Here is a 17,076-nt window from a genome sequence, read left to right on the forward strand (position 1 = left end):
CCCCTGGGCGCCGAGCAGGGAGGACCCCTGGCGCCGCAGACCCCGGGCGCGGGCTCTGGGCGGGCCGGTCACCGGCTGCCGCTCTCGTCCTAGCTGCGCTCGGAGATGGAGGAGGAGAAGCGGCAGGCGGTCAGTAAAGCGGTGGCCAGCATGCAGGGCGAGATGGACAGGAAGTGTAAGCAGGTGAAGGAGAAGTGTAAAGAGGAGTTCGTGGAGGAAATCAAGAAGCTGGCGACGCAGCACAAACAGCTCATCTCGCAGACCAAGAAGAAGCAGTGGGTAAGCAGCCGCGTGGCCTCGCGGTCCGCGTCGTGGACGTGCGCCGCATGCGGACGCGGAAATGCCGTGGGGAAACCCGCTGACAGCCCTTGTGCGGTCGGGGGGGTTCATCCCGGCACGAGACGATGGTCGGTTCTTCTTTGGGGTCATTTTGGCTCTTTGGGTCCGTGGACAGTCCACGCGACTTTCGGGATGGGTTTTCTGCATCTGAAAGCCGTATCGTGTGCTTCTGATGGGGAGGGCACTGGAGCGTGGATGGCGTCGGTCCCGTGACGTCGTAGCAGTAGGACGTCCTCCGGCCCACGAATGCGGGGCGGGTTTCCATTTGTCCGTGTCTGGAGTGGTGCAGGCTTCCCCCTCCGTGGTCACCTTCATTCCTACGTATTTTATTCTTTGCTCAATACAAGTGGCAAAAGTGTGTTCGTGCCTCATTCCTGATTTTAAAGGAAAAACTTCCAGGTTTTCACAGAGTGTGATGTTTGCTCTGGGTTCTTCGTACGCGGCAGTTTCCTTCTGTTCCTATTTCGTTGAGTGGTTTTTATCACGAAGGGTGTGTTGCCTTTTGTCGGGTTATGCTGGACTCACAGGGTGAGGTAGGAGGTGCTTCCGATACTACAGCGTTTGGGGAAAGTTTGGGAAGGCTTGCTGTTAGTCCTGGTTTAACTATATGCTGGGATTTACTAGAATAACGAGCAAGTCTAGGGCTCTTTTTATTGAGATTTTTGTCATTCAATATGCTTAAATTTGAGTTAGTCTCGGTAAGTTTTATTCTTCTGGGAGTTTGTTCATTATCTAGTTTCTTCGGTTTTCTGACATGGAGTAGTTAGTAGTTACTTTCTTAAAGTCCTTCGTATTTCTGTGGACTCAGTCGTAAGCGCCCACATTCGTTTCTGATGTTAGTAATTCGAGTCCCCTTGGTCAGTTTAGCTGAGACCGGAGAGCTCAGGAGCGCTGGCTTTCCCAGGTTCTCTCTCGGTTTCGTCTCTGCCGGAATCTTGAGCGTTTCTCTTCACACCACGGAGGTGCTGGCTGGTGCTCAAGTGCTTCTCCACGCACAGCTCCCCCGAGCATTTCTTACAGGACAAGCCACAGGGCCCTTCAGCTTTGGGGTATCTGGGAATTTCAGAATTTATCCGTCACGTTTAGAAGGACAGTTCTGCTGAATCTCGGATTCCGCGTCGGTGGCACCTGCCTTCTGCCTCCGGAGTTTCTGACGACAAGGCTGGCGGTGACACCCTGGTGATCTCCTGTGCGTGGCCGTTTCCCTTGTAGGCTTCCCGGATTTCTGGTAACCTGGGCTTTCGGAAGTTGGGAGATAACGTGTCTAGATGCGTCTCATTGACTCTGACGTGCAGTTCCTTGAGCGTCTTGAGTGTTTATGTTCAGGTCTCCTGTCAGATTGAGAGGTTCACAGCCATGACCTCCTCGCGCAATCGCTACCCTGTCCTCTGTCCTTCTGTGACCGTCTCAGACCGTGTGTCCGGTACAGTGGACAGTGTCCCGCCGTCCCTCGGGTTCTGCTGACTTTTCTCCCATCGCGTCTGCTGCTCAGATTTGCCTGCAGAGAACCAGTGCTTTAGCCGATGGACTTCTCGGCTGCAGATTTTCTTTCTGGTTGCTTTTTAATGGAATGTCCACTGTGTTCACACGTCACTAACTTTCTCCACATCTCTGTCTAGTTCTTTGAGCATCTTTAAAACTGCTATTAAAGGTCTTTAATAACCTCTGCTGTTGGGCCCTTTTCAGGGACAGTGTTATTTTTCTTTGAATGCCACTATTTCATCATTTTGTGAGGCTGCACACTGGACACTTGAGTCTAATTGTGGGGTGACTCTAGAACTCGTTCTTCTCCCCCTTTTCGGGTTTGCCCATTTTTGTCATAGGCTCTTTGTGCTGAGACTCAGTCTGAGGCGTGAACCGAGGCTTTGTCAGGTCTTTCCTGAGCCGCCGCTTACGTGCAGCCCGCCGAGCGTAGTAGGCACAGCTGCCCCGGGCAGCGGGCAGTGGGAGACACTTGCTACTGTGCTAAGAGCCCAAATAGACCAAAATTCATCAACTTCCCCGGGAGCTTGGCAGCCTGCAGAAGACTCTAGTTCTCCAGAATAGTTCCTGGAGTTGCCCACGCGGGGCAAGATGCCTGGTGCTTCCCGCCCTGCCGTCCTTCCGGAACCCTCTCTAGATGCATGCGCTGCTGGCCGTGAGCAGTAGAGGTGAGGAGTCCGTGTGCCGGGGGTGCCCACACTTGCCGGGGACGGACCCAGCGCCGCGGCCCACGCGGCCTCCCTGTCGCCTGCCGTCCGGCCCGCTGCGCAGCACAGCGGCTCTCCTCGCGGGCCGTGCTTGCCGGTCGAGCTGCGCCGGTGCGTGCGAGCGGCGCTTCCGAGGCTGCCGGTCTAACCAGGGCCCTCTTTCTCCCTGCAGTGCTACAACTGTGAGGAGGAGGCCATGTACCACTGCTGCTGGAACACGTCCTACTGCTCCATCAAGTGCCAGCAGGAGCACTGGCACGCGGAGCACAAGCGCACCTGCCGCCGGAAGAGATGAGGGCGCCCCGGGCGCCGGCGCGCACCTCCTCAGACACAGCGGTTTTTGTTTCCGAGAAGCCAAAATTGTTTAGAGTTTGCTTCCCATTTTGCACCAGCCTTTAAACACTTTTCGTGAAGAAATTTTGCACAGTAGTTTAAATCTTTTGTTAACGCTCCTCCGGAGTTTTTCAGGGGGTCAAAGTAACATCAGTGGAGGGTATCATTTTAAATAAATTTTAATTGAGAATTTGTTGCATTTTCAGCAAATTTTAAAACATTTTTAGGTTTTACAGAGATTTTAACCTTTAAACAACAGATCTTTACAAAACAACAGGTGAATACAAGCGAGTGAAACAGAGACACATCTAAAATAGATCTGAATGTAAGAAGTCCAGAACTGTTTCAGAAATAAAACATACTACCTTGATGTGAAATTTATTTCTTAACCTTGTTGAGCTGGTTTTGTTCAGCTTAATTTCCTGTTTAAAGGCATTATCTGTTGGTTATGCCAGTGGGTGTATGACTGAATTTAGGGAACAGGGTTGACACGGCAGGTGCTAGTCCTGCGTATTTTTTCTTAAATATTTCCCAATTGTGTTTTTCATTATTTCTTTTCAATATATAACTTTTATAACAAATTATTAGCTTTGATCTTGTAGTTTAAAATTGCAGGGAACTGGGGTAATCTTTTACTGAGCTGGATCTTAGAGAAAATGAATATTTAAATTTTAAAGTTTGCACATTTCATCTTTGTCCTAACATGAGTGCTTGTAACGAGATAAAAAATAAAAAGCCAAAAACTACCTTTCTCCACCCATGGAATTCAGAAGAGGCGTACAGACTTCCTTAATGCTGCCTTCCTTCCCGGGTCTCATCTGACTGCCCGTTACCTGGTGTCACCGCGTACGTTGTAAATTAGTACTGAAGGGGAAGAGAGCACTTACGTTTCACAGAGGCCGTTATGTTTGTAGTAATGGGTCACTGCCCACGAATGAACTCCATCACTGTACACAGAATGAAGAATAATGCATGTTAATTTTCTTGTATTAAAGATGCCGTGATTTGTAAAAAGTCTGTATTTTGCGGAATGTCTGGATTAAGAAGCATTACCAATAGGAATGGATCGATAGTTGAATAAGGATTTTTTTATACATAGATATATAAAATTCAGCCAGGAAAACTTAAATTACTTTTTTTAAAAAGAAAAATCTCACCGTTTGTTTTTTCAACGACTGATCTTAGACCAAGTCAAATTCCCATTTATCATTTAGTTATTTTTAAAGGTTAGAGAAATAATTTGTAAATATTTATTTAGTCCTTTGATATTTATTAAAGCAATTACACACCATGGAAGTGAAAGAATCAGGAGGAAAACCTTTTAAAAAGTTTTCTCCAGGTTTGTCAGGGTCACTCTAAAGATGGAAAGGTAACGAAGTCTTCTGTGAAACCCTCCACCCGGGCCCGATGCCGTCCGGGCGCCGACGCGGGTCCGTCGACAGGCCGCCGCGTCCGCCCATCGCTGTGTGACTGTCGGCGTCGCCGGGGGCTGTGGTCTGACGGACACCTTGTAACCGAGAACGCTTACCTTCTCTGATTGTTTTTCAAGTTTTAAAACTTCGATCCACCCCTATGAGAGCAAGTTATTGTGGAAATATTTTTGGTGTAAAATCATTCCAGAGTATGTACTATTTAACTGATAGCTGCATGAAAGTAAGATTCGTGTTCCTTTGGCTTTTTTGTCTCCGTTGACACGGTTGCACATTTCCAAGTTACTACAGTGTGAAAACTGTGTGTTAAAAAAAAAAAAAAAAAAAAAAACAAAATTAAAAAAAAGAGATTGTGGCCTGGTTTTGTAAAAGTTTTAGGTAAAATTACAATTGATTGTTTTAGGAATCATTATAAAAATTTTCTGCGAATCATAAAGCTATATCAAGGTGTTGAGCTTAGCCACTACGCACATTGTAATTACTCATTGTGGCTGTCCGGTTCTACGACGCATTCTGGCATTTTGTAAGCTGCTCTGACTAGCAATATATAGATTCATTTAATGTGTTAACATTGGTTAATAAATGTATTTAAAAAAACTGACTTTAATAAATTGGTTTGCTAGAGGGGAATGGGTGAAACCAGCAAACACGGCCGGGTCCCGTGGTGACCCTGTGCTGTCGCTTACCCGTGGGCCACTGGCTCTCCGTGGAGGCAGGTCTTCATTGTTCACTTAAACATTTAAGCTTTCATCAGTCCTGAAAAACACTGAAAGTACTTTCATTGTTTCTTGAAAAATTTAGGTCTGACTTCAAAACCCATGTTCTCACCCCTTATGCTAGGCTGAACATGGCCACATCTTGTATCAAACCCGTCCCGCGACACTGATGTCCGCAAAGGCTGGCATCACCCTCCAGACGGTCAGGCAGTGCATGGCTTAGGCCGCATCCGTGCCTCGGCACATGGTTCTCGACTGTGACCGTCAGGGTCGCAGGAGAGCTCGCGGGGACGCTGCTGGGCTCACCCCAGCTTCTGCCCTGCTCAGCACGTCCCAAGTGCTGGCGACACACGGTGGTTCTTTCATGAAAAGCCACCTACGTTCACAAATAAGCTGCATAAAATTTTAGTATTTTAGAGATTCCTCCGGCCCATCTAGAGGCTCCCCACACCCTAGAAGGGTCCAGGTCCCTCGAGGTCCCTCGGGTATAAAATCATTCCAGAGTATGTACTAAAGCCCCTGATCCAGGGGCTTGGGCAGGGAGGCCGTGGGGGTCTCGTGACTGTGACTTACATCAGACCTTCTCAGACTCGTGTACGCAGATCACCTGGGAACCCAACTAAAACGCAGGGTCTGAGCTTGGACGTCTGGGGTCGGAGGAGCTGGTGCTCCGCCATTTCTCAACCTTCCGAGTGACGCGGATACTGTTGGCCAGGGATCACGGCAGGGTGCGGGAGGGCTAAACGCGCTAAATGCACAGAATGCTGTCAGAGGAGACCCTTCAATGCGGGCACGCAGGTAATTTTAAATTTCCTAGTCGCCGTATTTAGAAGGAGCAGGTGGCACTCAACGTATACATCTTAATGTAATGTGCCAGAATATTTCAATATTTAATATATCAGTTAATGAGCTATTTATCATGCTTGTTTGCACTAAGTCTTCAAAATCCACTTTTAGGCTTTCAGCCATCTCCATCGGGACCGGCACGTTTCCTTCATGTGCGGCTGGCAAAGGTCTCGAAGACCTTTGAGCAGGTGATGCTGCGTCCCCGCCTTTCTGGAGGCCAGGGCTGACGACACCCACGGATGTGCGAGCGCCTCCTCCACAGCTGGCAGCTGACAAGAAAACCATCCGTTCCTGCCAGAGTTTGAGCCGAGGGGACTCTCCTGTTTCAGAGTCTGAGGTGTAGAGTGTGACATTTTAATCGGGCAGCCCCGGCCAGGGATCCCGAGGTCTACGGGCTGCTATGACAGAGCGAAAACCTGGATCCAGTCCAACGTCTTCATCTCCCACTGGAGGGAAGCAGAGGCCCCGAGCTGCTCAGGGTGGAGCACTGCGTTGCTAGCATCAGCCCCGTGAGGGCTGTGAGTGGCTTCGTGTAAGTCTTGCAATGACCGAGTGTCGCTGGAGGTGCACAAAGGTCACCGCGGAGTTCAGAAGTCAGATGCCAGGGATCTAGTCACGAGCAGGACAGACATTACTTGTCCCTGTACGGTTCATGATCTAGTGAGGGCATCGGCTACGTCCAGCATCTGCTTACAAACCAGACTTACGTGAGGGAGGAAACAGTACGAGATGAAAGGTGCCGAGAAAGCGCGGAGCGTAGGCAGGAGAAGAACTAGGGCAGGCCGACCAGTCTGATCTACCAGCTGAACTCTGAAAGGTGAGCAGGAGGTAGCTAGCAAGAACGGCATTCCAGAAGACCCAGAATCGATTTGGGGAGGACTCCTCTTTCTCCTTTTTACTTCTACGGTGCATATGACTTTTAAATCAGGAAGAGTTAGGAAAACACTCTGCTAAAGAGGTCGACAGGGTTAAGGGTCGTGGAGAGAACGGGACCCGCTGCGGTTAGGGAAGCCGAAGGACTGCCGGAGGGGGCGCTCGTGGCGCCGGAGACGAGTGAAGGTGGCTGCAGAATCGGGGCTGGGGCGACACGGTCCGAGAACACCACTCGAGAGGCTGGTTAATGAACGGGGAAAAGAAAAACATGCGGGAAGCTCCGTTCAGGACAAGAAGAGCGCACTAGACTGCTGTCAACCCTGTGGAGGGTAAGATGGTCCCCATCGAACCGACCTTTATCCAGCAACCAGGGTGCCCGTCTGCTTGCTATGGGGTCGAGCAGCATATGCCCAGGACCCAGAAGAGGCCGGTCCCCCTGTGCGTTATGCGACAGGCGGCGCACCTCCCCGTCGCTGTGCAGCCGATGCAGCCAAGAACCAGCCCCATCGCTGCTCGCCACATTCCCCAGGACCCCCGGAGAGTGTCAGCCTGAGCAGATACCCACAGAAAACAGACAGCCCGCAGAAATCGGGGAACCCTGAAAGCGGTCTGGTTCTCTGCACGCTCAAGGAAAGACCACGCAGGCCTGATGGCAGCTGCAGGGACCTCTGTGCGGCAAGGTGGCCAGGAGACCGCCCAAGAGGTCCCCGCGTGGACGCCCGCGGCCGGCAGGGAGGAGTACACGGAGACGCGCAGCGGCGGCCGGCGAGCACGCAGAGCTCCGGGCGGCCGCGCTCGGCAACGGGTCCCCGCAACCCTTAGGAGCCCCCTCCAGCGGCCTCCGCACCAGGCCAGGACACCCCCGTGCCCCGGAGCAGAACCCACACGACCCCGGCTCCACAGCTGCTCCTTTGCTTCTGGTGCAGCGGTCAGGGCCGGCTCTGAGGTCAGAAAAGACCCAGGATCAGGGACAAGGGAGAAACCACAAACCTGGCACTACCTTTGGGAAGACAGGAGAGAGGTTTCCAGGAGCCGGTCAACCGAATTTTAAGAACCACAGAAGGCATAAGCTTAAGAATTCTGCCCCGGGAACAAGAAGGCTGAAAGAGGCTCCCATCCAAAGGTAGAGGTGAGCCTCCTAGTAAGCGCCGCAGCTCGGATACTGAGGCGACTGGCGAAGACCAAAGGACGTGTCTGCTTCTTCAAATGCAAGGACAACAGTGCAAAAAATACAAGGAGCATGAACAAGACCCAGGACACATGACCGTCAAAAGATGATTCCCTGGTAACCCAGCTTCAAAGCATGGGTTTTGTGACCTAGGTAATAAAGAAATAAAAAGTAGCTATTTTGAAGAAACTCAAAGAGCTACAGGAAAACAATTCAATAAAAAACAAAAAAAAATACAAGTTCAAAATAAGATATTTACCAAGGAGATAAAAATCACCCAAAAAGAACCAAGTAGAAATTGTGGCACTGAAAACCACCCATGAAACGAAAAAGGCACAGAGCTCGTCTGCAGCAGCGCAAACGGATTCAGAATGAACGGATCCGGGCCTGGGACGCTCAGCCCAGTCAGTGCAGAACAAAGCAATGAAAAAGACCGAAGAAAACCCTTGTGCACTCTGGGATCCAGTCAGAAGAACAAATATTAGCAGTGGGTTCTAGTCGAAGGGAGAAAGGGGCAGGAAACTTGTGTGAAGTTACGACGTTGGACAACCTCCCCAGCCCAGGGAGCCCGCTGGACTAACGAGTTCATGAGGGTAAGAGATCACCCTCATACCTCCTTGCAAAAAGAACATTTTCAAGACACTATAATGAAACTGCCAAAAATGTAACATAAAGAACGAATTCTAAAAGCAGCTACGGGGGACAACAAAGATGATCACCCAGAAAGGAACCGTTCGTAGGCGCTCCGTGGACATCTCCGCAGAAACCCTACAGGCCAGAAAGGAGAGAGTGTGAGGACACAAGGTGTTGAAAGAAAACCTGCTGGCCTAGACTTCTGCTGGCGAAGTCACCCTTCAGATAGGAAAGAGAAATAAAGGTCCTCGTGAACAGGAGCAGAGGGCGTTCGTCCCCACTCAACCCGCCTTCCAAGAAATGCTGGAAGGATTTCTTCGAGCTGAAGTGAAAAGACACAACTTACAACATAAAAATATAAGAAAATACACAGTCAGACTTAAAAAAAAAAAAATCCTCTAATTCTGGAATAGGATGCTGTTTTAGCCATTTATAATAAAAGGCAAAAAGGAAAGGAATATTAAAACTAATTATAGTTACTGTAATTTGTCACTGAATACATACGATAAAAAGAGGTGATGGATGACAAAGTAATTCACAGGGCAGAGACCATGTGAAGCTTTTGTATCCGAGCACAGCCGCATCGGCTGACAGCGGACTGCTGGCTCCAGGAGATGCCTTCCCTGAGCCTCCGGTTACCACAAAGCAAGATCTGACCGTAGATGCTCAAAGGTAAAGAAAAGGAGACAGGAGAAAATCACAAATTTACAAAAGGAGGCAAAACCAGTGAAAAAGAAACCGTGGAAGTACAAAGCCACCCGAAGGCAGTAAGATGCCGCTGTGAACCTTACGTACGGCAGCCGCTCCGAACGCGAACAGACCGAACGGACCAGCCAGAAACGACAGAGCAGCCGGACGGATAAAGCACAAGACGCAGCCATGCGTGTCCTGAGAAAACCGACTTCAGGCTGGAAGGCTCACACAGGCTCAAACCGAAGGGATGGACAGTGACATAAGAGAAAGCAGGAATAGGAAGGCTTTCATCACACAAAAGGGACCTTGGGTAAAAAATGGTAACAAGAGACGACGAAGGTACAACATCCTTTCCTGATTAAAACTCTTCAGAGTGCAGGGACAGAGGGAACGTTCCTCAGTGTCATAAAAACCATCTATGAAAAGCCCACAGAGATTATCGTTCTCAATGGGGAAAGCTGCAAGCTTTTCCCTTAAGATCAGGAACATGACAGGGATGTCCATGGTCACCGTTCTTGTTCAGCATAGGACTAGAAGTCCTAGCCTCAGCCATCACACAACAAAAAGAAATAAAATGCATCCGAATCAGCAAAGAAGTCAAACTGTCTCTTCACAGATGACATGATACTTTATATGGAAAACCCAAAACACTCCATGCCCAAATTACTAGAACTCATAGAGCAATTCAGTAATGCAGCAGGATATAAAATCAGTGCACAGAAATCTGTTGGTTTTCTATACACTGACAATGCCACTGTAGAAAGAGAAGTTCGGGAATCGATCCCATTTACAACAGCACCAAACCCATAAGATACCTAGTAATCAACCTAACCAAAGAGGTAAAAGATCTATACTCCAGAAACCCCAGAACACGTATGAAAGAAATAGAAGAAAACACAATAAGATAGAAAAACAGGGGTTCCTGGGGGGCTCAGTGAGTTGAGCATCTGCCTTTGGCTCAGGTCATGACCCCGGGGTCAACCCTGGGATCGAGCCCCCGTTGGACCTCCTGCTCGGCTCTGACCCTGCCTCTCGCTCTGCTCCCCACTCGGTCCTGGTCGCTGTCACTCTCTCTGCCTCTCTCTCTCTCAAATAAATAAACAATCCTTTTTAAAAAAGGACAGAAAAACATTCCATAAATCAAGGATTGGAAGAATAAACATTGTTAAAAATGTCTATGCTGCCCAGAGAAATCTATACTTTCAATGCCTACTATCAAAATACCATGACATTTTTCAAAGAGCTGGAATAAACAATCCTAAATTTTTTTTAGAACCAGAAAACCTCTGAATTGCCTGATTGGTTCAAAAAAGAAAAAAAAAAAAAAAAAAAGCTTGAGGCATCATGTTGCTTGATTTCAAGCTCTATACAAAGCCGTGATCACCAACACAGTATGGCACTGGCACAAAAACAGACACATAGAGCAGTGGAACAGAACGGAGGGCCCAGAAATGGACCCTCAAACTCTATGGTCAACTGATCTTCGACAAAGCAGGAAAGAATGTCCAATGGAACAAAGTCTCTGCAGTAAATGGTGCTGGGAAAATTGGACAGAAGAATGAAATGCGACCATTCCATACACAAGGATAAACTCTAAACGATGAAAGATCTAAGTATGAGCCAGGAATCCATCAGAATCCTAGAGGAGAACACAGGCAGTCACCTCTTCGACATTGGCCACAGCAACTTCTTTCAAGACACGTCTCCAAAGTAAGAAAAACAGAAGCAAAAATGATCTACTGGGACGTCATCAAGATCAAAGCCTTCCGCACCGCACAGGGAACAGTCCACAGAACAGAGAGGCAGCCCGCAGAATGGGAGAAGATGTGTGCAAAGGACACGACACATAAAGGGCTGCTGTCCAAGATCTATAAAGAACTTCTTAAACTCCACACCCCAAAAACAAATAAGTCAAAAAAGGGGCAGAAGACATGAACAGACACTTCTTTAAAGACGACACACAAGTGGCCAACAGACACATGAAAAAATTTTCAACATCCTTAGCCATCAGGGAGATTCAAATCAAAACCACAATGAGATACCACCTCACACCAGTTAGAATGGCCAAAATTAACAAGGCAGGAAACAACACACGTTGGCGAGGATGTGGAGAAAGGGGAGCCCTCTTACACTGTTGGGAAAGCAAGCTGGTGCAGCCTCTCTGCAGAACAGTGTGGAGATTCCTCAAAAAGTTAAAAATAGAGCTACCCTACCACCCAGCAGTTGCACTCCTGGGTATTTACCCCAAAGATACAGATGTCGTGAAAAGAAGGGCCATCTGTACCCCAATGTTTATAGCAGCAATGGCCACAGTCGCCAAACTGTGGAAAGAACCAAGATGCCCTTCAACGGACGCATGGATAAGGCCTTCAACGGACGAATGGATAAGGAAAACGTGGTCCGTATACACTATGGAGTATGATGCCTCCATCAGAAAGGACGAATACCCAACTTTTGTAGCAACATGGACGGGACTGGAAGAGATGATGCTGAGTGAAATAAGTCAAGCAGAGAGAGTCCATTATCATATGGTTTCACTTATTTGTGGAGCATAAGGAACAGCATGGAGGACATTAGGAGAAGGAAGGGAATATGACGGGGGGAATCACAGGGTGGAGACGAACCATGAGAGACTCTGGTCTCTGGGAAACAATCTGGGTTTCAGAGCGGAGGGGCCTGGGGGATGGGCTAGCCCGGGGATGGGCATTAAGGAGGCACGTGTTGTCTTGAACCGGGGTGTTCTACACACAGCGAACCGTGGAACCTACACCAAGACCGATGACGTGCTGTATGGCGACTCACATAATAAACAGAGACGATGAAGGCGAATATACAAAAGGGAAGATATCAAGAAGGTGAGACAGCTGTAGATACACATGCACTTGGCGCTGCTGCACATGATACAGTATGAGACCCGAAGGGAAACCAGACCACACGGCAGGAGGACGGGGGTTAATGCTTCACCTTCGGCAACCGACGGGTCACGCAGACAGAAAATTAACCAGTGAACATCACGCTGGAACCATACACACTGGACCTAATGGTCCTAAAAGACATTTATAGACGTTCCATCCAACAGAAGCAAAGTACATATTCCTCTCGCGTGCATGGAAAATCCCCAGGACACTCGGTCTGAACAATTACTAGCAAATTTAAGAAGATAACAAGTATCTTTTCCAACCACAATGGTGTGAAAGTAAAAATCAACAAGAGGAAAGTGAGAAAATCTATAGATGCCTGCAAACTAGAGAGCATGCTCTGGAACTATCGGCGGGTCAGAGGAGGAATCAAAAGGCAATTACAGAAAACTGGGAATCACGAGTGTGCAGGTGGCACACGGCAAAGCCCCGGGCTCCGCACACAGCGGTTCTGGCGGGGGCACAGGCCGATGAACGCTCACGGAGCAGAGACTTCAAACAGATGCGCCTCAAGGAACAAATGAAACTCCGACTTAAAAGGAAAGAAATACCAATATCAGAATTGAAACAAAGGTGAGAAAAACAGCAGGAAAAAGAAAGTAAGAGCGGGTTTTTTTGTTTGTTTTTTAAGATAAACAATACTGACACAGCTCTGGTGAGGTCAAAGAGGAGACGAGGCGCTCGTTTTCTGAGGGAGGCTCGTGTGCCTGTGGGCTCCCCACCAAGGACCACCTTTGCAGGATCCCACAGGTTTTGGACCAACGTGTTTTCATTTTCATTGGTTTGCATGAATTGTTTAATTTCTTCTTTAATATCCTGGTTCACCCATTCATTCCTTAGCAGAATGCCCTTCAACCTCCAAGAGTTTGAGTTCCTTCCAAACTTTCCTTGTGGTTGCACTCCAGTTTCACAGCACTGTGGACTGAGAATACGCAGGGAATAGTCTCAATCTGTTGGTATCGGGTGAGCCCTGATCTGTGACCCAGTATGTGGAAGGTTCCACGTGCACTCGAGAAGAACGAGTATTCTGTTGTTTTAGGATGGAGTCTTCTGTGTATATCTATGAGGTCCTTCTGGTCCGGTGTGTCCTTCAAAGCTCTTGTTTCTCTGATCTTCTGCTTAGATGATCTGTCCATTACTGTGAGTGGAGTGCTGAAGTCTCCTACTATTACTGTATTATCATCAATATGTTTCCTTTTTTTGTTGTTTTAAGTTGGTTTATGTAACTGGCTGCTTTCATGTTGGGGACGTAGATATTTGCAACTGTTAGATTTTCTTCTTGGATAGACATTTTAAATATGATACAGTGTCCCGCTACATCTTTTACTACAGTCTTTGGTTTAAAACCTAATTAAACCAAATTAACCTAAATTAAAATAAATAAACTAATTAAACTGATACTTAAACTAATTAAACTAAATAAACAAATTAAACTAAATAAAACTAAATAAACCAAATGAGCACCTGGGTGGCTCAGGTGGTTGAGCGACTGCCTTCATCTCAGGTCATGATCCTGGAGTCCCGGGATCGAGTCCCACATCGGGCTCCCAGCTCCGCGGGCAGTCTGCTTCTCCCGCTGACCTCTCTCCTCTCATGCTCTCTCTCTTTCATTCTCTCTCTCTCCCTCTCAAATAAATAAATAAAATATTTTTTAAAAAGTGTAATTAGTCTGATATGAAGATTGACACCCCAGCTTTCTTCTGAGGTCTGCTGGTGTGCTAAGTGGTTCTCCACCCGCTTACTTTCCAACTGGAAATGTCTCTAGGTTCAAAACGAGTCTCTTATAGACATCATATGGATGATTCCCACTTTTTTATCCAATCTGAAACCCTGTGTCTTTTCATGGGAGCATTCAGGTCATCTACTATAGTACCAAAAGCCATAAGAGACCCAGGAATAAACCTAACCAAAGAGCTAAAGGATCTGTACTCCAGGAACTACAGAACACTCATGAAAAAATTGAGGAAGACAGAAAGAGATGGAAAAACATTCCATGCTCAAGGATTAGAAAAATAGACATTGTGAAAATGTCTATAATGCCCAGAGAAATCTACATTTTCAAAACAATCCCTATCAAAGTACTATCGACATTTTTCAAAGAGCTGGAATAAACAATCCAAAAATTTTCTTGGGACCAGAAAAGCCTCCGAATCGCCAGGGAATATTGAAAAAGAAAAACAAAGCTGGAGAGATCATGTTGCCCGATTCCATGCTCTGTTACAAAGCTGTGATCACCAAGACAGCATGGTGCTGGCACAGAAACAGACACACAGACCGGTGGAACAGAACAGAGAACCCAGAAATGGACCCTCAACTCTATGGTCAACTAATCTTCGACAAAGCAGAAAACAATGCCCAATGGAAAATAGACAGTCTCTTCAATAAATGATGCTGGGAAAACTGGACAGCTATATACAGAAGAATGAAAACAGACTACTTTCTTAGAAAAAAATAAATTCAAAATGGATGAAATACCTAATGTGGAACAGGAATCCATTAAAATCCTAGAGGAGAACACGGGCAGTCACCTCTTTGACATCAGCTACAACAACTTCTTTCAGGACACGTCTCCAAAAGCAAGTGAAACAAAAGCAAAAATGAACTTTGGGACTTCATCAGGATAAAAAGCTTCTGCACAGCAAAGGAAACAGTCAACAAAACAAAGAGGCAACCCACGGAATGGGAGAAGATATTTGCAAATGACAGTACAGACAAAGGGCTGATCTCCAAGGTCTATAAAGAACTCCTCAAACTCAACAGCCAAAAAACCCCTGAAGACATGAACAGACACTTTTCCAAAGACGAGATACAAATGGCTAAGAAAACACATGAAAAAATGTTCAACATCATTAGCCTTCAGGGAAACACAAGTCAAAAACACAATGAGATACCACCTTCCAGTTAGAATGGCCAAAATTAACAAGACAGGAAATAACACAGGTTGTGAGAATATGGGGAAAGGGGAGCCCTCCTATACTGTTGGTGGGAAGGCAAACTGACGTAGCCACTTTGGAAAACAGCATGGAGGTTCCTCAAGACATTAAAAATAAAGCTGCCCTATGACCCTGCAATTGCACTACTGGGTATTTAGCCCAAAGATACAGATGTCGTGAAAAGAAGGGGCACCTGCACCCCAGTGTTTATAGCAGCAATGGCCACAATAGCCAAACTATGGAAGGAGCTGAGATGCCCTTCAACAGAGGAATGGGTAAAGACGACGCCATCCATATATCAGTGGAATATCCCACAGCCATCAGAAAGGATGAACACCCACCATTTGCATTGACGTGAATGGGACAAGAGGGGATTGTGCTGAGAGAAGTCAGTCAGGTCGAGAAAGACAGTTGTCATATGGTTTCCTTATGTGGAACGTAAGGATAGAGCAGAGGACCACAGGGGAGCATCAGGAGGGAGACGAACCATGAGAGACTCTGGACTCTGAGAAACAAACTGAGGGTTACAGAAGGGAGGGTGAGGGGGTGGGGTGACCTGATGGTGGGTATTCAGGAGGGCGTGTGTGGGGATGGGCACTGGGTGTCATACGCAACTAATGAAGTGTTGAACACAGCCTCGAACACTAACGCCGAACGACATGCTGGCTAACTGAGGTCAGTCAATAAATAAGACTCAAGTGAAGCAAAGAATGGAAGAAGAGATACCAAAACTGACACAGCAGAACACAGGAGACTCTCGTTAACAATCATACACCGACAAATTAGACGACTTAGAAGAAATGGATTAATTCCTAAATGCACAGAGACTATCAATACTGAATCAGGATAGAAAATCTAAACAGACCAACAGTGGAAAAAAATATTGAATCAGAAATCAGAAACTTCCTTACACAAAAAACCCAGCACCACATGGATTCACTTGTGATTACGAACAAGCATCAAAAGAAGCAATGCCAGTCCTTCTCAATTCTTCCGAAAACTGAAGAAGAAACAGTTCCAAGTTGATTCTAGGAGACCAGCGTTACCCCAGTACCCAAGCCAGATAAGGACACTACAAGAAAATAACAGACCAACATTCCTAATGAATTTAGAGGTAAAAATTATTTTTAATGAAGACTAATTCACATAAAATGTTGGTTTCAGGTAGAGATCACAGTGATTGCATATTTACACGCAGTGGGAAAGGGTTATCACGACAGATCTGGTTACCATCTGACGCCACAGACGGCGGTTACTGTATTAGCGACTGCATGCCCTGTGCTGTCCATGGTCTCTGCACCTTACTCATTTCCCCTCTGGAGACCAGCTCTCCTAAGCCCCTGTACCTTCTGCCTCCCCCTCTGGGAATTACCAGTTTAATTCTCCGTATTTATCAGTCCATTCCTGTTTTGCTTTGTTTTTAGAGGCCACATGTAAGTGAAGTCACGGGATTTCCCTGACTCTGTTCACTTCAATTAGTGTAATATCCTTTAGGTCCATCCATGTTGTCAAAAATGCAAGATTTCATTCTTTTTCACGGCCGAGGACCACTCCACTGTGTACAGACACTGCATCTCCTCTCTCTGTTCCTCTCAATAAACACGTCGGTTGCTTCCATATTTGGCTACTGTAAATAATGCTGCAGTGAACATAGGGTGCATATGTCATTTCAAATTACTGTTTTTATCTTCTCCGGATAGATACCTAAAAGTGGAATTAGGGGATCCGATGGTATTTTTATTTTTAGCTTTTTGAGGAACCTCCATACTGTTTACCACAGTGACTGCACCAAGTTACCATCCCCACCTGACATATTTTTCTATACCATCTAATCAATTATTTTCCCCTCAAGAATATTTTTCATTTCTGTTACTGTATTCTTCAGCTCAGATTGGTACTTTCTTAGATTTTCTTTCTCTTTGTGGAAGTTCTCACTGTGCCTATCCACTGTTCTCTGTGTGGTAAGTATCCTTATGACCATTTCTTTGCACCCTTTATTGGGTAG

At 46.9% G+C, this 17,076-nt stretch overlaps 1 protein-coding gene across 9 annotated transcripts in view; it reads left to right on the forward strand.

Annotated features, from left to right (window-relative positions):
- The window catches only part of ZMYND11 (zinc finger MYND-type containing 11), a 108,772-nt gene extending 103,880 nt beyond the window's left edge, over nt 1-4,892 (forward strand). For all 9 annotated transcript variants that reach the window (XM_059183664.1, XM_059183665.1, XM_059183663.1 and 6 more), the window contains 2 exons: nt 94-279; nt 2,701-4,892. In XM_059183664.1, the coding sequence (XP_059039647.1) occupies nt 94-279; nt 2,701-2,823 (309 nt within the window). In that variant the 3' untranslated portion in view covers nt 2,824-4,892. The remainder of the gene's footprint in view (nt 1-93; nt 280-2,700) is intronic.
- The last annotated feature ends 12,184 nt before the right edge of the window (nt 4,893-17,076 follow it).

This window comes from Mustela lutreola, chromosome 8 (genome assembly GCF_030435805.1).
Source record: "Mustela lutreola isolate mMusLut2 chromosome 8, mMusLut2.pri, whole genome shotgun sequence".
Classification (NCBI taxonomy): domain Eukaryota; kingdom Metazoa; phylum Chordata; class Mammalia; order Carnivora; family Mustelidae; genus Mustela; species Mustela lutreola.